Here is a 24,995-nt window from a genome sequence, read left to right as displayed (position 1 = left end):
GCTCTTGCTGGTTAAAGAGACCCACAGATGATCTCTTGCCTAAATCCCTTTGGCCACCAATGTGGAATTCTGCACGTTTTCTGCGCTCCAGCAAAATTTTAGCATAAGGAGGCCTGATGAGAAAAGTCTGCTTTCTAAGCCTGGAATGTTGTTTTCCCCTACAGAGCGTGTGCTGCGGCTGATCGACCGCACGGCGAAGTCTGAGCAGGACTACCTGGGCCACGACGATGCCGTTTGCCTCTGCAAGTTCACCCCGTCTGGCAAACTCCTCTTCACGGCTTCCTATAACGAGATCCTTGTGTGGCAGGTCGAGAGCAGATGAACCGAGAGACGTCACCAGCTCCCCTGGCCTGAAGCCCAGCAGAACCATGGGGACGCAACGGCTACCTCACAGCCCTGAAAAACGTGTCCTCGTGCTCCCGTTGCTCAACACCAGCTCCAAGCGCAGCAGCCAAAACTTCCTATTGCCGGTGGTCTCCAAAGCTAACGCAGGGGCCCACATGAGAACGGTCAGATCCCAGCAGACGGAACTGTTCCAGAATTTGAGCACCCTTCAAAATGGCCTGGAGGTCAGCCAGAGCATGAAGGGATTGGGTGCAAGTGGCTCCCCCGCCGTTGTCGTTTTCCATTCAGGCCTCCAGGTGTCTTACCTGCAAGTTGCCACACTGTGTGCGCAATGGGGGATTCCTCCATTTCCCTACCTTTCCCCAGAAACTCTAGTTTGTCTCCTCTCTTTCCCAGTTCAATAGGGTGGCTAGCTTGATGGGAACTGGAATTTGAGACGGAGAAGCTACTTTTGAGTGTCCCTCAGCTGTAGGCGTAACCGAGATTTTATGGAGATGGTTTGCGCTCCTTTGACTGTTAATCCCCCATGATTAACAGGCACAGAGTAACGAATGCCACTCTCCCTTGCCGCACCTGAGATGGGCAGAGGGTATCACTCAGCTACCTTTCCTGAACACAAAGGTTCTAGGGTTGGCTGACCGCTGTGGTTGCCGTGCTGCCGGCCTTCCTGCTGAAATGTTCCAAGCCCTGTGGAGAAAGGCAACGGCTAAGGCTGGTGGTTGAACTATAATTTTGGGATTTGGGAAATGGCAAAGAGAATAAGATGTTCTTTTTCTTATTATACATTAGTTGAGTTCCTTGATTCTTAGTATTAAACATGTATATATGTGTGCATAATTAACTTATATTTTTCTAAGACTGAATTCCTTCTTGCTCCTTCATCCTACCCAGTACAACAATTTGATTTTAAGGTTGTGGCTTACCTGTTTTATGTCGAGTGAGAAGGAGAAGAATCCCCCAATTTGCTGTATTCTCTCAGCAGTAAGTTGTATTAAAAACACACACCCCACAACCCTAAATCTTAACCATCCTCAGTACCTGGGGCAACCACTGAGTACATTTCGTGAGTACAAATTTGCCCCTTTTTTAAAAGGAGTGTTTTTAAGGAACGTTATCGGGAAGATTCTAGTTTTATATTCGGAATTTGCGAGTGTGTCTTTCGCTTTGTTTTTAGAATGCACGGAGGATGGGGCAGTAGTTTCCTTTTGAAGTACAAAGTAGGTAAAAGGAAAACTGGTCTGAAGTCAGCAGTGAAATGACTAATATCCCCGCTACTGAAGCGTGGCCTGTAATAGCACATAACGACATTGCTACTGTAAAATGGAAGGAGAAGAAAAGCTGATTTGCTTGTGTTTAGTTTTCGATTCCAAATAAATGAGTGTTTTGTGCGTTTGAACCCTGTGTGAATGTCTCCTTTGGTAAGCTTTAAAGCATGGGTTCTCAAGAAGGGGGGGAATTGGGACCACTATTCAGCATGATGTCCTGTAGATTATGTCTTCCTACATGTTATTAAAAACGTCCCAGAAAAGTGTCATGTCGTCTGCAAAAGCCAGGCCTTTGCTCCCTCCCTCCCTCCTTCGCAATCCTAGAAGTTTCAAGCTTCCCATTTAAAGGGGCAAAGCAAAGCAGGGGAGTTGAGAATGTAAAAGGGGCCTTGCTTTGTATTGCCCCTTTAAATGGGACTAATACAAAAAATAAATAAAAGATTTTCAATATTATACACATATTATTTGGAATGCATTTTTTGAGTTAGACTATCTTGGGAAGGGGGGAATTAAATTCTGAACAATGGTGAAAGGGGGGGAATGGAGCAAAAAAAGTTGGGAACCACTGCTTTAAGGAATCCATTACCATGCAAGGTGGAGGTAGGGGGCTCATTCTTGAGTCGCTCCCTACTGTTATGGGAGGCCCTTGCAAAGTTACGTGAGCAAGAACAGCCAGAGTGCTCCCTGTTGACCTGTACTTTCTGGAATCAGCAACTCACTTATTCTGACGGCTTCTCCTGTCTTTAAAGGCCTGGACAAATCCATGGGATAATGCGGGGGGGGGGGGGGAGGAGAGGTGGTTCAGTTCGTTTGCAATCCTGATTAAGCTGTCTTTCCCTACTGCAGGCCGGCAGCTCAGAGCAGTAGGTCCCGACCTATCCTCCAAGATTCCCCAGAAAGGTACGCCCCCCCCCCGTCCCTGTCCTCTGTCTTACCCCTTTCCCCCACAACCAGTGATCATTTGGTGTTTTCCTGCTTTTGTGCAGTCTTGCGCAAGAAAGGCAAATGCTATTTTGGGCTGCATTAATAGAAATATAGCTTCCAAATCGCGCGAGGTACTGGTTCCTCTCTATTCGGCCCTGGTTAGGCCTCATCTAGAGTATTGCATCCAGTTCTGGGCACCACACTTCAAGAAGGATGCAGACAAGCTGGAGTGTGTTCAGAGGAGGGCAACCAGGATGATCAGGGGTCTGGAAACATAGCCCTATGAAGAGAGACGGAAAGAACTGGGCATGTTTAGCCTGGAGAAGAGAAGATTGAGGGGAGACATGAGAGCACTCTTCAAATACTTAAACGGTTGTCACACAGAGGAGGGCCAGGATCTCTTCTCGATCCTCCCAGAGTGCAGGACACGGAATAACGGGCTCAAGTTATAGGAAGCCAGATTCCGGCTGGACATCAGGAAAAAGAGTAGTACGACAACGGAACCAATGACCTAGGGAGGTTGTGGGCTCTCCCACACTAGAGGTCTTCAAGAGGCAGCTGGACAAGCATCTGTCAGGGATGCTTTAGGGTGGATTCCTGCATTGAGCAGGGGGTTGGTCTCGACGCCCTTAGAGGTCCCTTCCAACTCTACTATACTATAATTCTTTCCCCTATTCTAAAAGGTTGAAATGAGGCTTAATCACTGGTGGTAAGAACTTTAAGATAGTATACCCTGGCCTGCCACTGGAAGCGCTTTTCGGAAATGGAATTTGGCCCTCAGGTGAGTGACGGGTCCTGTGGGCAAATGTGCACTTGATCGGCGCTTTCTTATTTATCCGTAACATTTGTATCCTGACTTTTTTCCTCCTTAAGGAACCTAATGTAGCGCACATAATCCTCCTCCTCTTTTTCTTGGGACGGCCTTTGTGCACAGTGAGCACGGCAAACCCAGGTCCTGGGCTAGGGCTAAAAGGTCATCCAGGTGGCTATAACAAATAACACAGCGACAGCAGTCTTCGCTACAAGATGAAATTGCCCAAAAGGCTTTGGACGTTCATGACTGTACACCAGTACCCAGGAGCGTAATGGCAATTAAAACACTGTTTAACTCTTCTTACAACTGGCCCCAATTTAATACAAGAACTGGCTCCCAAAATCCAAACCTGTGGCTACCTTCCAGTCCCATCACTGGATGCATCTCTTAAAGCAAATCTTTTATTCCTTTTTGAGGAGAGGCCGAGCTTGCCATAAAGAAGAGGAGTAGAAGCTCTTAGACTTAGCTTCTGGTATCAAAAGCAGTTCGGACTGGGTTTTAACAACTGATAGTGAAAGAGGAAGTAGAGAACATGGAAAGTTCTCTCTCCCCCATCCGTTTTGGCAGGAGGACAGTATCACATGTCCCATCATCAGCCCACTAAGTCACGGCGAATCAAAGACCATAATATAAGAGGAAAAGTGCCCGTTTATTATATTAAAAACAGCGGATTCCCACAAATTCTGAATGCCAAGCTTCTTCAAGTCTTTCATGAATTTCTAGAGATAACAAAATAGATTATTTAAATACACACACTTCAAATGTGGCACAACGGTCCACGATGACGTCTAGTAGTCTTTGGCAACCAATACAAAAAGAGACGAAGTGCACTGAAAGAGGATCAGGCAGACTTAAAGTCTTATTTTAAAATAAGTTACTAGATCAGTGACCACCACCCACCCCTTGAAATAAATCCACAACTTTTAAAACATATCACTGAAAAACTATTTGTCATGAGTTCATTAGTTAAAGGCCTGGGCCATTGTACTGAAGGCCTTAGAAGTATTCCCTTCTAGCTTTTTTCTGAAAAGCTGGAAGTAAGATTCATAACATAGTAAAGCCCTTTTTTTAAAAAAATAATTTATTATTCCTTCCTCCAAAGAGCTCAGAAAAAGGCATTTAGTCAGCCTCCCCGTCTAACCTCACAACGACCCAGTGAGGTTGGCTAGGGGAGAGAGAGATTGGCCCAAGATCATCCAGCAAGCTTCAGAGCTTAGCAGGGATTTGAACCCAAACACGAGAACAGCTACACCGTATTGGCTCTGCCTTTTCCAGGTAACCACTCCTTGCCACGAAGGCTTGCATTTCTACAGCCACCACTTGGGAGAAGCTATAGCACTCCACAGCTTCTCCAGGGTTGCTTAGCCCTGCTGGAGGCAACCTCATTCCACTTGACAGCAAAGGTGAAGTCTCCACGGGGAGAAAATTCCCATCTTTAGTCTGCAAGCATTAGAGTCTTTAGAACTGCCGTTGTACCGCGAAACACCCCCCCCCCCCGAAGCTAATCTTATAATTCAAACTAGAACACACAGCAGAGAAAGGTTTTCTACGTGAAGAATCTTCCTTTGCTCTAGACCTAAGCTTTTGTGGCACAAACATACGGTTCTTAGTAGGGCTGTGCTCCGCTTCGCTTCGCTTCTTAGAACCGATAGCGAAGTGGCCTGATTTGCCTCTGACAAAGGCAGAGATGGATCGGGTCGGGGGAGCTGCGGATCGAGACGAAGCGGATCAAGACAAAGCAGACCCTTCACCTTGATTCGGAGCTCTGAAAAAAAGGTAAGTGTGTGGGGGGGGCTTACCTGGCAGCACCGCAGTCTGTGCGGTGACAGTGGCAGAGCCAGGTAAGGGGAGAGGGGGGGCTTACCTGCCTCCGTCGCGGTCCGGCGGCGGAGGCAGGTAAGTGGTGAGGGCAGAGGGGGGCCTTACCTGGCGCCGTCAAGCTCCGATTATGATCCGGTGCCCCACAGCGGATCGCAGCATAGGCGGAGCAAGGCGGCGTGGACCCGATCCAGAAGTTGCGGATCGGGAGGCAGAGCGGATCGGGGGGGTCCGTGCACAGCCCTAATTCTTAGGACTGCAAGCTTTCACTCGGCCAATCAAATGACTCTTTCAGGACATAGGAATCCTTACAGTGAATTAGGTCTAGCTAAAAACAACCCCATAGCCCAGTCTCCGCTTTTCAATAGCAGGCAGCCAGATCCCCCTAGAAGGGCTTTCCCCCACCAGACATCCTCCAGATGTCAGCATGGCCAATGGGAGTGGTAGTTTAGCACATCTGGAAGCTCCCAAGCTTGATTTGATGGGGACAGCTGTTCCGTTTAGCCCCAGCACCTGGCACGCAGAGGTATACTGCCTCCGATCCTGGATGTTCCTTTCAGCAACTTTTGCGAGACGTCTCCTTCACAACTTTCTTTTTTAAAGGATTAAAGAAACTTGCGAAGGATAAATCTCGCTAATGTCTTTTTTAAAAAAGGCGCCTATGCTACAGGCCATCACTTTCATGAGCTAATTACACGTTAGCCATGTTCACACGTCACTTTAAGCCTGGATTCCTGGCTTATCGAGCCACAATGAAGGGTAGTATATACATATTTTAATTTGTTCTTAAAGTGTACCTTTGCTCTTCTTGAGAGCAGGCAAACAAACCAGGCCATTATAGCTTAGCGTTACATCAGAACTCGCGCTTGTTATTCAATCTGTCCAAAACAAGCCAGCATTGTAAACCAGACATAAACCAGGGTTTATAGTTGGCTATCGAATCCTGGCTTGTCCGGGTGCAATAAAGCACATCCAAAACTGGAGTTCGAACGCTAAGCTGCCGGTGCCTGGCTTGCATGCACACTCCCGTGAGGGGGAGGAGAAATTTGCACATGGCGGCTTGAGAAACCAGGAGCCCTAGCTCAATGTGGTGTGCATCAAGCCTGATGATTAATTCACAGGTCTTGCGTTGAAGGGCACATCTTTTCGAAAGCCATTTTGGCTCCAGCATGTCACTGCAAGAGAAAAGGAAGACGACGGAGGAGCTAAAGGCAGCCCTTTCCATTCTACCAGGATCATTAGCGTTTTGTTTTATATTACATGGTAATAAACCATATCTACACTTCTTTCCATGAGCTCAGAAAGGCACCTATTTTGAAGACCTGGGTAAATATGCAACTTAATCGAACTGATTAAAAGCTAAGATCACTGACCACTAGAACTAGTCGCTTGGTGGATGCTCATAGCTTAGACGCCCAGAAGTCTGTCGGCTCACAGACCCTTTAACCCTGAGAGTATTTTAATCCCTGTACGCCCCCCGAGAATTTTTTTTAATATCAAATTAGCTACCACAAAGGGGGGGGGGGAGACATTGATTCCTAAACCATTCATAGAACAGAGGAAACCATGGATTCATTTTGCACCATACACTGATCGACAAGGATTCTCCACGATCTGTTTTTCCCGGCCTGACATGGCAGTGCCGGGATTCGAACCAGCGACCTTCTGCATGCAACGCAGATGCTCTACCACTGAACCATGGCTCTTAAAGTAGCGAAGTGTGGGCCAGGTAGGGCACAAATCTCTGCTCTAGGTCCCCCCCCCCCCCGGCTTTTAAAGTAGACTTCCGGAAAAGACAAAACGGTGGAGGTTAAGGAGTGGACCCCTATAAATTACATAAAACTTATAATTACTGAAAATAATTCATAAGAATCACTGTGCTACATCAGTCTAGCACTCTGTGGCTGCATTCTGTTGGAAGAACCAACTGCTTGCCATTAACCACAAGCAAAAGCATGTATTTAATCTCCTCTCCTCACAAGGAAGGGAGCCCAGGAGTCCAAGGCTTCTGCATATCACAGCAAACCATGGCATGTCTGTTGCCTCATCCAGGGATAAGAACACATCGTCCTCCCCTATCATTTGCCCGCAGGAGCTCAGATCTACTACCTCTACTCAGAGAAGTACCATTTATAGCCACTTGGGGCTAACAGGTCCATCAGTGGCCAGCATCCTTGGATTTATTCTAGCGCTCATCATCACCTGCAATGCTGAACTCCAGAAAGTGGCGATGAACTGGTTTAATCGATCAGCATATCTGGTTTACTCCCTCTAGTACGACAGCTATCCTGAAACCAAATCCGTGAATAGTGTGGATGTTGTAACAGGATGTAACAGAGTGTCCAACATGCAGCATCATTTAGAGCAGAGGGGCAGAAGGCAGATCTCCAGATGTTTTGGACGTCGGCTCCCAGAAGCCCCTGCCAGCATGGCCAGCGGTCAGGAATGTGGAAGTCCAAAACATCTGGAGATCAAACACCTGGAGATCAACTTTCTACCTATCCCTGATTTAGAATTAAGGACTGGAACCTGCGGCCCTCCAGATGTTGGGAGACTTCAACTTCCATCAGCCCCAGCCAGCATGGCCAATGGTCAGGGGGATGATGGAAACAGTAGTCAAGGAACATTCAGAGGACCAGGCAGAAAAAAAATACAAGTAAACGCATTTAAGAACTTACGCGCAGCTGTGCTGGAACAGAACAAAAATTTATCTAATCCAGCATTCTGTTCCCGGAGGGAACCACCAGATGCCCCTGGGAAACCCACATCCGCCTTTTCCCCAGCCACTGGAAGTACTGAGAGGCTTACTGCCTCTGGTGAAGGAGGTAAGATGCAGCCATCCGGACCAGGAGCCATTGACAGCCTCCTCCTTCATGATTTGGTCTAACCATCTTTCCAATCTGTCCTAGTTTGGAAAAGACAGATTCTGAGAAGAGGGTCTTGCTATTCCAGGACTGGAGAGCTCCTTCCCTCGTGGGCCAGGGCAAGAACCGCTTCCCCGGGGAATTTCGGAGGGCAGCACCCATGACGCCGATGAGCAAGTCCGACCGCTTTGCTGCTGCTGCCGCCTTGGTTGGCCCTTCCACAACGCTGCCTGGCCAGCCCTTTCAGGAGGCAGAGGCGGGTGGGGTCGTCCTTCTCATGCTGTACATTATCAGGATTTTTTTTTTCTAAAAAAAAAACCATTTTGTTTTTCCAGAAGGGCCACTGTTTGGGCTTTCCGCCTCGGGGAGCCAAAATGTGATTCCTTTTCCCAGAGAGGACACACTTGTAAGGGCAGCAGCGGATTTCACGATGGATATAGGCCAACGAAAGGAACAGCTGGATCCTATGTTATGGAACAACAGGGTCCCCGGAAGATTCTGCTACGGACCACTACCACACCACAACGGTGGAAAGGGTCTCCCGCCCATTTTCATCAAAGGAAGGTATCCCTTTCTGTCGGATTCGTGTCCCAGTCCTCCTGCTCCTCCTCCATGTAGTCCTCCTTTGCAGACGGACAGCTCTGGGTGCTGTCCCCATTCATTGCCTTCAGCGGGCGATAGGTGTGCTGACCACGTCCCCGTTGGCGTAAGCAGCAGTAGAAGAGTGTCACGTTCACCGCGATACTGAAGAAAAGTAGCACCGACAACAGAAGTATGACCATCAGGGCCTTCCTATAAAAACAAGGAAGAATCAGCGTAAGTAAGACAAACAAGTACAATTTAAAACAACTACAACACTATTATAATAAAAAGTAATACTAAGAAATATTAATAATACTAATGGGTTAGATCCAGGATCTGCCTTCACTTAAGGGAAGTTTCTTCCACCTGAATTTTGGAATTTCCACTCTCCACCAAAGTTCACCCCATTCCTGACCACGTAGCATATTTTTAAGGGGTTGCTGTGAGAAGTAGGGAAGAGCTGATCCAGCTTGAATGTGGATCTAAATATGGAGCCGGCGGTTGCTCCAGCTTGAATGTGGATCTAAATATGGAGACGGCGGTTGCTCCAGTTTGAATGTGGATCTAAATATGGAGACAGCGGTTGCTCCAGTTTGAATGTGGATCTAAATATGGAGACGGCGGTTGCTCCAGCTTGAATGTGGATCTAAATATGGAGACGGCGGTTGCTCCAGCTTGAATGTGCATCTAAATATAGAGACGGCGGTTGCTCCAGTTTGAATGTGGATCTAAATATGGAGACGGCGGTTGCTCCAGTTTGAATGTGGATCTAAATATGGAGACGGCGGTTGCTCCAGCTTGAATGTGGATCTAAATATGGAGACGGCGGTTGCTCCAGCTTGAATGTGCATCTAAATATAGAGACGGCGGTTGCTCCAGTTTGAATGTGGATCTAAATATGGAGACGGCGGTTGCTCCAGTTTGAATGTGCATCTAAATATGGAGACGGCGGTTGCTCCAGTTTGAATGTGCATCTAAATATAGAGACGGCGGTTGCTCCAGTTTGAATGTGGATCTAAATATGGAGCCGGCGGTTGCTCCAGTTTGAATGTGGATCTAAATATGGAGCCGGCGGTTGCTCCAGTTTGAATGTGGATCTAAATATGGAGACGGCGGTTGCTCCAGTTTGAATGTGCATCTAAATATAGAGACGGCGGTTGCTCCAGTTTGAATGTGGATCTAAATATGGAGCCGGCGGTTGCTCCAGTTTGAATGTGGATCTAAATATGGAGACGGCGGTTGCTCCAGTTTGAATGTGGATCTAAATATGGAGACGGCGGTTGCTCCAGTTTGAATGTGGATCTAAATATGGAGACGGCGGTTGCTCCAGTTTGAATGTGGATCTAAACCTCAGCTGAACTGAGAACAGAGGAAGAGACCTCTCATTTCGTGCTTTCCATCACTTTGCTGCACCAGCGCTCTGGACTTCGTGGTAACCAAGCAGCAAACCTGATTGTGGCCACTTACACGGTGAAAAGGGGCTCCTCCTTCTCGTCGGCTTTCCGCCCAGCTGAAAAAAGAAGAAGGAACAGGACGAGAGTTGGGGCTAGAAACTGAGCTGCCAGTGAGCAACGAAGGCGGGAGATTTCTACCACGGCAGGAGACTAGACCAATAAGCCACAGAGGCTCAATAGTCACAGCAACATAGGAAGCTGCTGCTACACAGAGCCTGGTATTGTCGACACTGACTGGCAGCAAGGGCTCTCCAGGGTTTCAGGCAGGATTCATTCCTAGCCCTACCTGGAGATGCCGGGAATCGAACCTGGGACCCTCTGCATGCAAAGCAGGGGCTCTATCACACTGAGCCATGGCCCCTCCCCATTATCTTGACAACAGCCCTGTGAGGTAGGCTAGGCACAGAGAGAGAAAGAGAGAGGCAGGCCCTGTAGAGGCTTGAATCCTGGCCCAAACCTAATGCCCTCCACCCAACGCTCCGGCTAGTGCAGGAGATAAACTGAAATTGGACATAGGAAGCGGCCTCATACTGGGTTAGAACCTTGGTCCATCTAGCGCAGTACTGTCAACACTGACTGGCAGCAGCGGCTCTTCGGGGATTCAGGCAGGCGTTTTTCCAGCCCTCCCTGGATATGCCGGGGATCGAACTTCTTAGTGCCAAGCAGGGGCTCAGCCCCTCCCTCAAACCAGGACCCTGAGACACGTACCGCTGCCTAACTTGCCTACCATGGGCGATTCAGAAGGAACGTTGCAACCGCCTGTCTTCTGATCGCAACGACACTGATTTGGGCACGGACAAGCCTGCTGGCAGTTCTGCCCGTACTGTCCGAAAGACATGGGTGGCAATGCGACCGCAGGCCGGCTGGGAACCACAAGGGCAGGGCTGCAGGTCATGGGCTGGATCCAGTTTTGGTTACACTTAAAGAGTAGACCCATGGGAAAAAGTGGAGCTTAAGAGAACCATGGCTAACTTGTCCCGTTGGTTTCAATGGGTCTGGCTCCCCTTGGTTTCAACGGGTCTGGCTCTAAGTCTGCCTAAATCTGGAACCAGCCGTATGCCATCTGCCTTATGAAGTGGTAGACCCACGCTCTGCAGAATGGCCATAGTGGGGCTGTTTGCATAATTTACAGGGTTAGCAACTCATCATGGCTTAGCGTTCCGTGTGAACGCAGCCCACGATGGGTTGTTCAGGCGGACAACAAGCTGCACGGCATGGTGAACCAGCCACCCTGCGGAAAATGTCCTGGGTTCAAAAAATACGCCAATCACAAGGGGGAAACAGAGGACTGGGCTTCAACAACCACCCACTCTCAACCACTGACTGTAGGTTAGCACGTTGTGTGAACCGCCCCTTACTGTCCCTCCCAACGTTTAACTGGGCAGGTACCCTCAGCAAGGCAGCATCCTCAGAGCACATCGCCGCAGCGAGGCCAAAACCTCTCACCTTCTTCGCAGAGGACTCCTTGGAAGCCAGCTGGGCAAACACAAGACCCGTTCACGGAGTTGCACGTCCCGCCATGGCGACAGAGGCATTTCTGAGTGCAGCCGTCCCCGTAGGAACCCCCGGGGCACACTGTGACGGGGAAGAAAAGAAGACGGACGCCCAGGGAGCCACATCACGTGTTCTGTTTCGTTTTGGGTGGCGGGGCTTACGCCATCGCATTACACAGTGAAGGTGCGGCAGGTTCGCCTACGCTAAAATCAAGACTCCCAACAGATGGAAGGTGCTTCTTCAGGTCACCGCCCCCTTGGTTCCACAAACTCATGCCCAGCGCCCCCTACCCTACACTATAAAAATCATTATTCAGAAAAGCGGTTTTCAACAACCCACTAAGGAAGATCATAACAATAAAATTCAAAACAGTAACAATTAATTGAATATTCTGATAGTCATTTAGCAAGAATATTAGATATCCCATTTAGTAACTAGGGTAGATAGGGTACCTCACTATTCTGTAAATTCTTAATGTGATGGATGGGCTTGATGAAGTGATACCAGTTTCCCAATGTCTGGTTTAAAGTCACTTAGCATGAGTCTTAAATCACCACGTTTAGTAATCTGGAGTCGATTTCTTGGCTTGGAGAGAAGTAAGCAGACCACACTAAAACCACATTCCACCAAATATGATATTGGAAATGCAACCAGGAGCTTCTGAACCACTCTCCATAGTGCAGGATAGCGATCAGAAATTTCCTTCTGTAACCAAAACTCCTGGTACTCTTCTCCCAGGCATTTAGCAGTATGTAATTAGCCCGGGTTTGTTTCTGTATGTTTTTGTGGTTTTAAATTGTATGCTTTTGTGATTTAAATTTTTTGTATATTGTTTTTAAGTGTTTTTATCCTATGTAAACCGTCCAGAGAGCCTCGGCTCTGGGGCGGTATACAAATGTAATTAATAATAATAATAATAATAATAATAATAATAATAATAATTAAAAAAAAACGAACTGTGGAATTCCGTTCATCCCTCCAACATCAAGATCGCTCATCAACTTACAATAAAATAAATGACCCCCAAGAACGGATTGTTCATGGAGAAATTGGGTTACCTTCACTGCAATTAGTGCCCATCCATCCCGCGTCACAGAGGCATCCGGCTACAGCAAGGGGGAAAGACGAAACAGAAGAGAACGGAGTGAGGCCAGGTGGGACATTTTGGCTGAATTCGGACAAGAGCACTAGGGTGTGCGGGCAGGCTGGCTGGCTAGGGAGGGAGCGGTAGAGGGCAGGACATGGATGTTGAGAAGGGATGACGCAGGGCAAGGGGGAAACAGAGGATTGGGCTTCAACAAACATATTTGCTATGATTAGGTTGACCCTATGGAAAGGAGGCCTGGGCTCCTGTATCTTTTAACAGTTGCATAGAGAAAGGAATTTCAACAGGTGTCGTTTGTAAGCATGCAGCACCTGCTGAAATTCCCTCTTCATCAAAGCTGCAGGAGCCCTGCCCTCTTGACCAGATACAAAAGAAGGCAGGGCTCCTGCAGCTTTAACTGTTGTGATTAAGAGGGGATTTCACCAGGTGCTGCATGCCTACAAACAACACCTGTTGTGTTTTTAAAAAGCCCTGGTGTGCCGATTTGGTACTAGCAATGTGCCCTGGTGTGCCTAACTCCTATTAGCGATGTGCTTTTAAAAAGCCCTGGTGTGCCGATTTGCTGCTAGCGATGTGCTTCTTTAAAAAAATCGGTGTTCTACATCTAGCCTCAAAGTCACGGGTGACAACCATCTATACTCGGTCCACATACTCCCACAGCCTTTCAATGGCCCAGGGCTCTTACTCTCTGTGCACATCCCATGCAGAGTGCAGTTGGAAGGGCCACAATCCAAGACACCGCAGGCCGCTCCGCTCCAGAAAGCTCCGTCGCACTGGCACTGGCCGAGCACACAGCGTCCGTGCCCGCTGCAGCCCGGAGGCTGGCAAACCGGCTCGTGGACACACAGGACGGTCGAAATCCTCCGAGGGCAGCGCCACCGGGAGTCAAAGGCACTGGGAAGAGGGGACAGAGGAACGGCAATAGGACCAAAAAGAAGCGCCTGATCTTCAAAGCCCAGCTTGCGGGGAGGGGGAGGTCACGGCAGGGAGACCCAGACCGCTCTTCTACGAGGCCGGCTTCCGTGGCAGAACAAGATGGCTGCTTTAGGAGCCATACCGAATAATAGGCCATTTTTTGTCTTTGCTGTCATACGCTAGGGATCCCTCCCTCCTTTCCTCTTCGGTAACGTTACCCTTTCTGAGAGCTAGACACAGTGACAGGAATGGGAGCGTCTGTAGCTCAGCTGTAATAACCCTCCCTCACGCGGATTCAACCCGCCACCCCCAGAGCAAAGGTGGCGAACCCAGCTTCAGCCTCTCTAACATTGCTACACGACACGGCCATTATTGTAACTAGGGGTGTGCACGGACCCCCTGATCCTCTTCGCGCCCTGATCCGCAAATTGCGGATCGGGCCCGCTCCGCCCCGCCTCGATCCGCCTAGGGGCTGCTCCACTCCACTGCGGAGCTCCGGCTCCGAAACGGAGCTCTGCAGTGGCGGGGAGTGGCGCCATGTAAGGCCCCCCTCCCTCCTACCCCTTACCTGTGTCTGTCCCGGCCCATCCCAGCTTCATTAGAGCCCGCGGCTCAACCAGGAACTGCGGCCTACACTTCCTGGTTGAGCCGCGGGCTCTAGTGAAGCTGGGATGGGCTGGGACAGACACAGGTAAGACCCCCCTCCCTCCTCTCCCTTACCTGCATCTATCCGCGGTCCTGCGGCTCCTTCAACTGAGCCCGAGGACTCAACCCGGAAGACCAGGCCGCAGTGCGGCCTAGTCTTCCTGTTTGAGTCCTCGGGCTCAGTTGAAGCAGCCGCGGGGCCGCGGATGGATGCAGGTAAGACCCCCCTCCCCCTTACCTGGCTCTGCCGCCGTTGCAGCAAGGGTGGCAGCGACAGGGCCAAGTAACCCCCCCTTACCTTTTTTGCGGAGCTCCGGATCGAGGCGAAGGATCCGCCTTCACCTCGATCCACTCTGCAACGCTCTGCGGCTCCCCCGATCCTCTTTGCCGCCGCCTTAAGGGGAGGCGAAGCCCCCCGATCTGCTCCTGCTTCTCCAGTCCGAGGAGAAGCGGAGCACATCCCTAATTGTAACCCAGCTCTGGTAACCCTTTCTAACGTTGTCGGAAACTCTAAGGCAGTGGTTCCCAAATTTTTTCAGGTCACCGCCCCCTTGGTTCCACAAACTCATGCCCAGTGCCCCCTACCCTACACTATAAAAATCATTATTCAGAATAGCGGTTTTCAATGACCAACTAAGGCAGATAATAACAATAAAATTCAAAACAGTAACAATTAATTTAAAATTTATTCAAAATCCAATTACATTTTTTTAGTTTATTCAATTAAACATAATTGATGAACTTGATCCAGTGATATCATCTTTTCAAAGTCTGATAGTAATTTAGCAAGAATATTAGATATCCCATTTAGTAACTAGGATAGAGTATCTCACTATTCTGTAAATTCTTAATGTGATGGATGGGCTTGAAGAAGCGATACCAGTTTCCCAATGTCTGGTTTAAATCACCACATTTAGTAATCTGGAGTCGATTTCTTGGCTTGGAGAGAAGTAGGCAGACCACACTAAAACCACATTCCACCAAATATGATGTTGGAAATGCAACCAGGAGCTTCTGAACCGCTCTCCATAGCGATCAGAAAATATTGATCAGAAATTTCCTTTTGTAACCAAAACTCCTGGTACGGAAAAGACCACCTCGAGCGCCCCCCTGCCGCCCCCTTGCCTCTTAATGCCCCCCTATGCAATTCTACCGCCCACTTTGGGAACTAGGGTTCTAAGGGTTCTTCCAGCCAAGGGTTCTTCCAGCCAAGCTGTAGTAACCCTCTCTGATGTCGGTGCAAACCCCCAAGAATGAGCAAAAATGCCAACCAGCCAGCCTGCTCCACAACCAGAAGCCCAGCGGCAAGAACTTATCAACTAGCACAGGGTTGAGCTGCCGCAGGAATGGACTTACCAGTGATCTGAAGGGTAACTAGCAAGTGTTCCATTTAAGACCAGGGTCGCCGACCCTCCACCATCCATGTTGATAGCGTTGACAACGCCTTGCTCCTTCAGGAATTCAGCCACTTCCCAGAGGCTGAGGCTAGTCAACGAAAGAGGGAAGACTTGTAAGAAGAACCGCCTTGCACTGGACTACTAAGTGCAGCGGCACAGGTGGGGGATTTGCCTTACGTGTGTGGTGCATGCGAGAAAGAGGGCACCAGTCTGGATTCACGTGACTTCTAAACCTGCCACTGTTCTGCTTAAGACAATGTGTGATCCAGGACCTACAGAACGTTTTCATATGTTAAGGGACCCTAAATCGTCTGCTGTCAGTCAGAAATCTGTGAGACATCCAGGACTGGAGGTCTTCCCGTCCACTTATTGCACGAGTGCCTCCCCTCCTTTAACGCTAGACCCTAGGAAGTTGAATACTTGGCTCAGCAATACTACAAACGAGAAGGATCTTGGAATTGTTGTAGATCACAAGCTAAATATGAGCCAACAGTGTGATGCGGCTGCAAAAAAAGCAAATGCTATTTTGGGCTGCATTAATAGAAGTATAGCTTCCAAATCACACAAGGTACTGGTTCCCCTCTATTCGGCATTGGTTGCACTTTATCTTGAGTACTGTGTCCAGTTTTGGGCTCCACAATACAAGAAGGATGCAGACAAGCTGGAGGGAGTTCAGAGAAGGGCAACCAGGATGATCAGGGGTCTGGAAGCAAAGCCCTATGAGGAGAGACTGAAAGAACTGGTCATGTTTAGCCTGGAGAAGAGAAGGCTGAGGGGAGGCATGACAACACTCTTCAAGGACTTGAAAGGTTGTCACACAGAGGAGAGCCAAGATCTCTTCTTGATCAACCCAGAGTGCAGGACACGGAATAATGGGCTCAAGTTACAGGAAGCCAGATTCCGGCTGGACATCAGGAAAAACGTCCTGACTGTTAGAGCAGTACGACAATGGAACCAGTTACCTAGGGAGGTTGTGGGCTCTCCCACACTAGAGGCATTCAAGAGGCAGCTGGACAACCATCTGTCAGGGATGCTTTAGGGTGGATTCCTGCATTGAGCAGGGGGTTGGACTTGATGGCCTTAGAGGCCCAATGCTACTCCTCTATGATTCTATGACTCTGATCTCTCCAGGGCTGACACATCTATATATATAAAAAAGCAGCACTGTTCCATGATGCAAAGACACAACGAAAAGGACGCCTTCAGTCCCCCAAGACACTGTACTGTTTGGGTTTAAAAAGCGAGGTGGGCTTACCCCCGTGTGTCCGTCTGCCCATCAAAGTGCGCCAGTACCAGCTGACCTTGTCTGTCGTGCCCCACAGCCGTCCTGGCAGACACAACATTGATGAACCGGTCGAATGACCCTGCCCAGAGAAAAGAGACGCGTTGCAAGCAGCTGAGAAAATGTCTTTCTGCTGCAGACCTTTTCGGTGAGCAAAACTGCTCCCTAAATCAGAAAGACCTACAGCGCCTTGCATAAGTATTTACTCCCCCTTTGACGTATCCACATTTTGTTGTGCTACAACCTGGAATTAAAATGGAGTTGACTGGCATGTTTACTATTTGATTGAAGCAACATGCTTGACCCTTTGAAGGTGCAAAAGGTTTGTATTGTGGCATTCAAATGTTGTTCCGGTTTCAAGGAACAACCCACGCATGCCGCGTTCGTAGGTTGTTTTTCTGATGTCTGAACAGGGGCTCTTGGGGTTGTTCAGAGGTTAAACAACCACAAGTTAACCCAGGAACAAATGATGGGTTAACTTGGAGTTGTTTCCACAAACAATCCCAACTGTCCCTGTTTGGATGTCACAGAAAAAGCTTACGAATGCTGCATTTGCACGTCGCTCCTGGAAACTGGAAATGGCTCACGCACAGCGCATGTCCCCACAATTTGTGAGTTAATTAACCCACAAATTGTCATCCAGCACCACGTTATCTCCGAACAGGGTCCATAAGGGCGCTCTCAGCCCAACCAGAACTCCTCACTCTTCCTGCCATCTACCGCTTGGCTACTATTGTGCATTTAATTCATATGTATTTTGCACCAAGGCAACCCAAATTCTGCAACAGGAATGTCTAGATCCCGCAACCTGTGTACCAGATGCCAATTTGCTGGATTTCGCACAATTCATCCCTCCCTTTCTGCTACGTTTCAGCTCAGCGTGGCATCTGGCAGCCCGAGGAAGGCCGAGTCCCGCTCGGCGGTGTGCATTGTTGGATCCTGGAATGGATCTTGGTTATGTTTTCCATTGCTTTGTTAATTGCTGAGGATCTGGAAGAACAGAGGACTCAGCAGAAACTGAAAGGTCAACTCTACACCTGGACATTGAGTGTCATAACTGAATAATTGTCTAACTGATTGTCTTCAATTAAGGGTTGCAAGGAGTTGCATCATTGTACAGGTTGTCTATAAAAGTAAATGTGTTTTGCATGTTCATTCCCTTACTTCCATGTCCCTTACCCAACTTGATGTGAGCTGTATTGACTGACCGTTTGTAAGTGTTTGTATCTGTACTGCCCTAACTAAATTATATATTTATTTGCCAGTAAAAGGTTTATTTTAACCTACAAGAATCTTTGTCTTAATTAACGTCTTTGCTGTCTCTTGGCTGAGAACCGCTGCAACCTCTGCTAGTCTCTGGAAGGGCCAGACAGAGACTTAACACAAACGGTTATGTGCCAGAATCCCAGTCTGTGCCATAACTAATCAGCTTCTAAAGCCATAACTCAACATGCATTTGCAGAACAGCCACGGCCGTTAAATAGAAGGCGGCATTTCCAGCTCCAGCTCTTGCAGCGGGGACTGAGGCTCTGGGACTTCACCTGTTTCCTGGACCTCGTCGCATTCCACCGCCCGGCTCTGGTTCACGTACACCTCCCCGTCTCGCAGGAGCCAGCCCACCCCGCTCACGAGCTGCACGAAGGGGTTCTCTTTCGCCAACACCTCCTCCTCAGACAGGTAGCTGGAAGAGACAACAGGGAAACCACGTTAAGCAGAAATGCCCGCAAAGAACAGGCACAAAGGTTTTGGGTTCACACAGGGCTGGTAGCCTCGATGCCGGCCCTGGGTAGGGCAAGTAGGAAGAGTTGGAATCATTATGCCAAAGGCTATCAATGGCTACTAGCCCTGATGGTTGTGTGCCATCTCCAGTATTCGAGGAAGTAAGCCTGTATGCACCAGTTGCTGGGGAACATGGGTGGGAGGGTGCAGTTGCACCATGTCCTGCTTGTTCATCCCTGGCTGATGGCTGGTTGACCACTGTGTGAACAGAGTGCTGGACTAGAAGGACCCTTGGTGTGATCCAGCAGGGCTCTTCTAATGTTCTTATCTACAATGCTATGCTCTCTCTGCATTTTGACAATAAAGACAATTAATTACAGGTGGAAATTTTAGGTTGAGTCTAGGCCCCACAGCAAAAGCAGTAGCAGCTGGAGATCCATCTCATTCCGTGTAGCTGGTGAGGCCTTGGGGAAACCAGGGGAAGGCTGTGACGAAGAGCCCCCCAAGATGTCACACTTAGGGTGCAATTCTATCCGGATGCCTGTCCGCTGCCTAGTTCAGGGGCTGATGGACATCCTATGCAGAGTGCGAGGAGGGCAGAGGCCTCTGCATTTCTCCCAATCTGCATTCTGCTAGACAGGCATTTTGCCCATCTAGCTAGGGCTCTGCCAGAGGGGGAGGGGAAAAGGCTTGGGAGGGCTGTGGATAGCGTGTATCCCCTCTTCCTCAGTCCCCTCCCCCACCCATTGGCAACCTTGGAGAAGCAGCCAACACAATTCTCTCTGTTGTGCCAGCTTGGAGGGAGAAGGGAGCTTGGACTTCCGGGCCCAAGGTCGGAGCGCTGTGTCTGACCTCGGATCAGGTTTGTGTAAGGACAAACTGGCATAAGCTACGTCAAGGTACACCACCCACAGCTCAAGGGAGGAAGGGTGGAATCAAGACAAGAATAACAACAGTCTTTTCAATCAAGCGCTAGTTTAGAGTGGCCCCTGAGAAGATGGTGACCCTATTCAGATGACATGCTAAGCCATGGCGGTTAAGCATTTTGAGCTAAACATGACGGAGCAGCGTGTCGTACGAACCATGACTTAGCATGCCATGTGAACCATTCCTAGCCATGGTGGCTACATAACCACGGTTTAAACACTCTCACTAACCACTTGCTACAAAAGGGCTAGCGGCCTAACCACGGCTTAGCGTGATGCCTGAACACACCCAAAGAGTGATAGTGGGACAGGAAGTGCATGTGTCATAATATTAACCTCTTTATGACTGGCCAGGCTCTGTCGTGACATTGGCACAATCTAGACATCCAAGGCCTTCACAGGCCTAGAGCTCGAAAAAGCTTTTTCAGACAGAGCCCCACACCAGACAGGCAGCGTTCAAATGTGGAATTGCTACTCCTCACAAGCCCGAAAACACTTGGGGAGGGGAGTTCACGGCGGCGACCAGAAAGACAACTACCCAGGGGGCTGCATTCAAACCACAGATCGCCACTTGCCCACGCCTGGTTTAAAGGGAACTGTACCACCCCGCAAAAAGAGGGTGAGCTCTTACCCGAAGACCAGGGTGCCATCTTTCCGGATGCCAAACTGAGCATTCTGTACCCCTCCGGAGGTCTGGGCCAGCTGCCCGTCACTCACAATGTTCCCAAAGCACTTGCCCGTGTCCATGTCAAAATAGCCCCCGTTCTGGGCCACCAGGCACTCGCCGCGTCTCGCGGCCTCCTCCACCGTCCATCTGCTGCGGGAACGGCAGCCTCCCGGCCCGCCAGGCTCTAGCACGGAAAACGTCCTCAGTGGGTCTCTCGCAATAGTGAGGTGGCCGTACACTTGCCTCCGGTTCGGGCCCTTTGGAGGGATGTAGGAAACGAAGCTGCGTGTGACGGCCAGCAGGGGGACGCTGCTGTTGTCGCCGGGCCAGGATTCGTGCGTTGCGTTGCCGCCCAGGAGGGCTCGGCAATCGCGGGCGGACCGATGGCGATGCAGAGGACCGTGCCGCGGAGGAGGATATGGCAGTAGTAGGTCATCGTTTAACGAATCCCTGAAAGTTAGCAAGTTTCAAACGTCAAGAATGCACGGTTTCATACGCAGGAAAAAAACCTCATCTTCTTCCAGTAATCCTCAAAATAAAAAAATCCATCACAGAATAAACTTTGAAAGAAGACAAGAAATATTAATATTAATAATAAAACATCACTATATATGTTTGTCATTAGCTCTAAAAGCAGCAATCTCCTTCTGGCTAAAGATACTGTTCCAGTTGGTTTCTCCACTGGTTATGGCCACATACGAGGATATGGGGAAAGATTCATGGGTAGAAAAGATGAGCCATTCTGTAGCCAAATTGGGCTGCTCACAAGTTTATCTCCTTACAAGAGGGTTTGATGGGGCTAAAGAGGAGATCTCAAGAAGACTGTATGATTGTGAAATACAATCATCATTGGCTGTCATCAAAGCGAGCCATTCAAATACGATATACAAAAGTATAATTACTGCCCCGGGAAAAGCCCCTTTATACTTAACTTCTGTTACCTCACATGAGTTGAGATGGTTATTTACCCGGTGCAGGTTAAATTCACTCCAGTTAATGGAGGTGAAAGCGCATTACAGGACCCATCCACGCGCAAAAGCTGACTGCCCAGCTGGCTGCCCCAAAACTGAGGACATGACACACTTTCTAGCTGAGTGTCCAGTGTATGTCGAGCTGAGGAAGCAATACCTTGTGCCCCTGATTCCCGGGTTTAACCACATGTCACCTAAAAATGTAACTCAGATATTATTGTTAGGCTCTGATCATTATATATCGTTCAGGACTGCAAAATTTGTACAGCGGGCGCTGGAGGTACGGAAACTTCTGTTTGCCATATAGGATTAAATTTTACCAATCTGAGATTACTTGCGGGCCAGTACTGGTACTGCAATTGAGCCTACTATCAGTTTCATATTATTAGCTTGTATTATTCGTCTGATTGTGGTGTGATGGAGTATGGACATGCTATTATGTTATTATGTTAATATGTTATTTTGCCACTATTTTATTTGTTTGCGAATGGCCTAGTTGGCTAACAAGCAATAAAGATTCAAGATATATGTTTGCAAAAACCTTTCGACAGGAATGTGAAGGGGAAAAAGTGGTTTCAACATAGGATTGATTCAATTCTTTTTGCAAGAATGCATTAATGCTCCACTTTTCTTTCCCACTGTCTAATCTCTCCTGTTCCAATACGAGTTAATTTAGCCTCTGATGCCAGATTCTACTTTTTATTGAACCAATGTTACACAGAAGACAGTTTCTGAGATCTCCAGTGTTTCACAGACAAAATCTTAGTGGCAGCACTAGTTTCAAACATAAATAATATAGTTTTAGCTTGCATCTAGATTGCAACCTATCCTCAGCTAAGGCAAGCAGCAGGATTTTACAATGATAATAATAAAATAAAGCATAATCAATAGGTTTTCAAACTTCCTTCCCTTCAGCTTCCTTCCTCAAAGCTCATGTTCTCCACGTTGCCTTATCAATTTAATCCTAATTCCAAACGGTAGCTAAGCCAAGCATTTGGATCAGAATCCAAAATTCTGCTCTCTGGCCCGCCAGTAAGAGTTCTTACATTGGGATAAGTGAAAGTAATGGGGCCTTCTCAGAAGTGGCCCCTCATTTTTTGGAACTCCTTCCCCAGGGAAATACGCATAGCTTTGCCATTACCAGTTTTTAAGAAAACTCTGTTTAAATTCTCGGCTGAGTTTGGCTGGATGTGCTCTGCTTGAAGAAATTTAGCTGCCGGTGGTTTTAAATTAATGCGTATAAGTTAATGGTTCAGTTATGCACGTTATTTTCATGTTTTTAAAGCTAAGTAACCAGACTTGCAAGAGCAATATGCCCTGAAAGGTGGGTTATAAATCTTTTTCGTGAGCAATCCTCTGGTCCCCGGGAGAGCTTTATGCACCACATTCTCCCCACTACTAACTTGCTATTGGGCATTACGTTACAGTAAAAAAACAGAGAGCTCTTTAGAAGACTATCTTCGTTTCACCAGAAGTGACTCCGCCGTTAAACGTTCTCCCATTATTGTTCGTCTTGCTTAACTCATAACCACAGCAAGCACGGTTCTTCCCACATCTCTCCTTTCCATCTAGGACGGGAAAGAGGTCAAACGAGAAACTCGACTCAGAGACCGCAACGAACTGCCATTAAGCAGAGAGAACGTCAAACAGGGCGACAGATAAGGCTACGTTGCAAAGTTGATCCGCTTGTGGGAGGAGAAACACTGGGCTGAGGACGTGGCTTCAAGTAGCTGGAACTTCGCCAAACTGCATCTTAAGGAAACACACACCTTCCCTAAGCATGTGACTAGCTGCTTTGAGGCTTTAGGAGAAGATAGAGACTTTAAAAACAAACAACACCAACCAACAATAACCTGGCCATGCTTAAGTCAACTTAAAAACATCAAAAGAGCCCTGCGGTTGGATCAGATCAAAGGCCTATTTTGTCCAGGTTTCGGTTGCCAATGAGATGCCTCTGGGAAGTCGATAAGTAGACCAAAAGTGCACACGCACACGCCCGCTCACGCTCCCAAGTGATTGGTATGTAGAGGTAAACTGCCATCATGTCTACTAACCACAGTGAGCCTGATCCTCCAGGCCTTTAAAACAGCCAAACAGACAGAAATTAAGCAGCCTGAGTTTCCCGTGCTTACAGAAAACTTCCGCTCAGTTAATGTGTGTGTGCTGGGCAACAGTTATAGTCACTAGAACAGGTCCAGAGACCAGCAAAAGCAGTAACCTTACGAAGCAGCATACGAACACACCTATACATAGCTTCCAGAACAGAATTAAATTGCAAAGGGGAGTGTGGAAAAGGGAAAAAAGCCTGCCCGCCCCACTGCATACACACAGTCCAGAGAGAAGCCAGCTCTATAAACGCAGTAAAGTGGGAGTGGAGAAGTGGCTGCAGATGCAGTGGGATACTGTTTTTGAATACTCTCATGCATTTACAGAGTTCCCTACAAGTGCTTTTTTAACGCCCCTAGCCTTCTTACAATTCAACAGCAATGAGAAGGGGGGGGGGAGTAAAGCCAACATAGGAATTATTCAATTCTTTGTACAAGAATAAATTAACAAAAAGTTCCCACTTCTCCTGTCTAATTTCTCCTGTTCTAATAGGAGTTAAGTTAGCCATTGGTGCCATTGCGCTGATATTACACGGAAGGAAGTTTCCGAGAGCCCCCGTTTTTCGCTTACAGTATTACCAAACAAAACACCCTAGTATAGCCAAGAGCCCAAATATCTCCTTACCTTGCTGGTTTTCTACCTGCAGGGAGCTTATTTTAAAATAAATACGACGGGGCGCATTTGAGAGCCAGATCTACACTACTGCTTTAAAGCTCTTTATAACAGTTTTATAGCGCTTTAAAGCAGTTAAACTGCTTTATAACTGTTATAAAGCGCTTTAAAGCAGGAGTGTAGATCCTGCCTCAACGCAGAGTCCATTCTGTTCCCACTTTTTTGCTTTTGTTCCAAGACCAGCTAGATGGGGCTGGGGGTGGTGGTGTGATTATAGGAGGAAAGCCCCCCCCAGCCTCGGTTGTGAACGCTTACCAGACCGCAGCGCGGCTCTGAACTCCGAGAAAACAGCGGAGCAGCACTAGGAAGAAAGCAGCCAAGACAGCCGCCGGTCTCCGCCGCTTGCCTAGGACATGCACCAGGCGCTCCATGGAGGCCGCCATATTGAACCGACCACACGATCACATGACAAGTCATCACGTGATGGCGACTCGAAAGCAGAAGTAGCCAAACGAGGGTTGGAAAAGTAGGGGGTTGTTTCGCGGCGCCCTCTGGTGGCCGTTTGGCAGAGTCGCAGGACTTGCTAGTAGAGGATTATTGCTTTTATTTAATTATATTTTATTTACATTATTTATTATTACAGTTTTATTGTATTTATTAAAGATTTATTTATTTATTTATTTATTGACTAAATAGCCGAAGCTCTCTGGGTGGTTCACGACAAATCATAAAATACAGTATGAAATACATTGTAAAAATTAAATAAAAATGTAAAATATGGTTATTATTATCATTTTACCAATACACTCGGCTTTTGCTTGGTCTTGGGGAGTTCAAAGGGTACTCAGGTTTTCATTTTGTTCCTCCATCCATCAGAGGCATTTTTCTTCCTGTTTCTACATAACAAGTTCTGTCTTATTGTCCAGGTGCCTTAACCCATCAGTAATCCCTAAGGAATAACCCACACAACCCTGGCACGTGGCAGTAAAAAGACGAACTCCTGGTTCAAAGCAGACCCCTTCACAAGAGTCCCTTTCTAACAGGCCAGGTCTACACCAAGCAGTATATAACACTTTGAAAGCGGAATGTG

General features: G+C 48.1%; 2 protein-coding genes across 2 annotated transcripts in view; one reads left to right on the top strand and one right to left on the bottom strand.

The window, feature by feature from the left end:
* WDR90 (WD repeat domain 90) overlaps positions 1–1,741 on the top strand; it is an 81,060-nt gene extending 79,319 nt beyond the window's left edge. Inside the window, exon 43 of the mRNA XM_063142965.1 lies at positions 165–1,741. Within this exon, the coding sequence (XP_062999035.1) occupies positions 165–322 (158 nt within the window). The 3' untranslated portion in view covers positions 323–1,741. The remainder of the gene's footprint in view (positions 1–164) is intronic.
* A 6,199-nt stretch (positions 1,742–7,940) lies between these two features.
* Positions 7,941–24,348, bottom strand: NAGPA (N-acetylglucosamine-1-phosphodiester alpha-N-acetylglucosaminidase). Its single transcript, XM_063143065.1, has 10 exons — positions 24,221–24,348; positions 20,181–20,666; positions 18,446–18,585; positions 16,878–16,986; positions 15,582–15,710; positions 13,351–13,559; positions 12,619–12,666; positions 11,513–11,641; positions 10,080–10,122; positions 7,941–8,822 (listed from the first exon to the last, which is right to left on the bottom strand). Exons 1-10 carry the CDS (start codon positions 24,346–24,348, stop codon positions 8,585–8,587), a joined length of 1,659 nt encoding a protein of 552 aa, XP_062999135.1. The 3' UTR covers positions 7,941–8,584.
* Between the last annotated feature and the right edge of the window lie 647 nt (positions 24,349–24,995).

This window comes from Elgaria multicarinata, chromosome 17 (genome assembly GCF_023053635.1).
Source record: "Elgaria multicarinata webbii isolate HBS135686 ecotype San Diego chromosome 17, rElgMul1.1.pri, whole genome shotgun sequence".
NCBI lineage: Eukaryota > Metazoa > Chordata > Lepidosauria > Squamata > Anguidae > Elgaria > Elgaria multicarinata.
This window is presented reverse-complemented; position numbering and strand designations above follow the sequence as displayed.

Bases quoted from the DNA above. Each gene is read 5' to 3' on its own strand.
- NAGPA (XM_063143065.1), bottom strand. From the start codon at position 24,348: ATGGCGGCCTCCATGGAGCGCCTGGTGCATGTCCTAGGCAAGCGGCGG. The intron at 18,586-20,180 runs GTAAGAGCTCAC...TGTCTCTTCCAG, and splicing joins GATGGCACCCTGGTCTTCGG to CTACCTGTCTGAGGAGGAGG. The intron at 12,667-13,350 runs GTAAGAGCCCTG...CCCTTGCTGTAG, and splicing joins GCATGGGATGTGCACAGAGA to CCGGATGCCTCTGTGACGCG.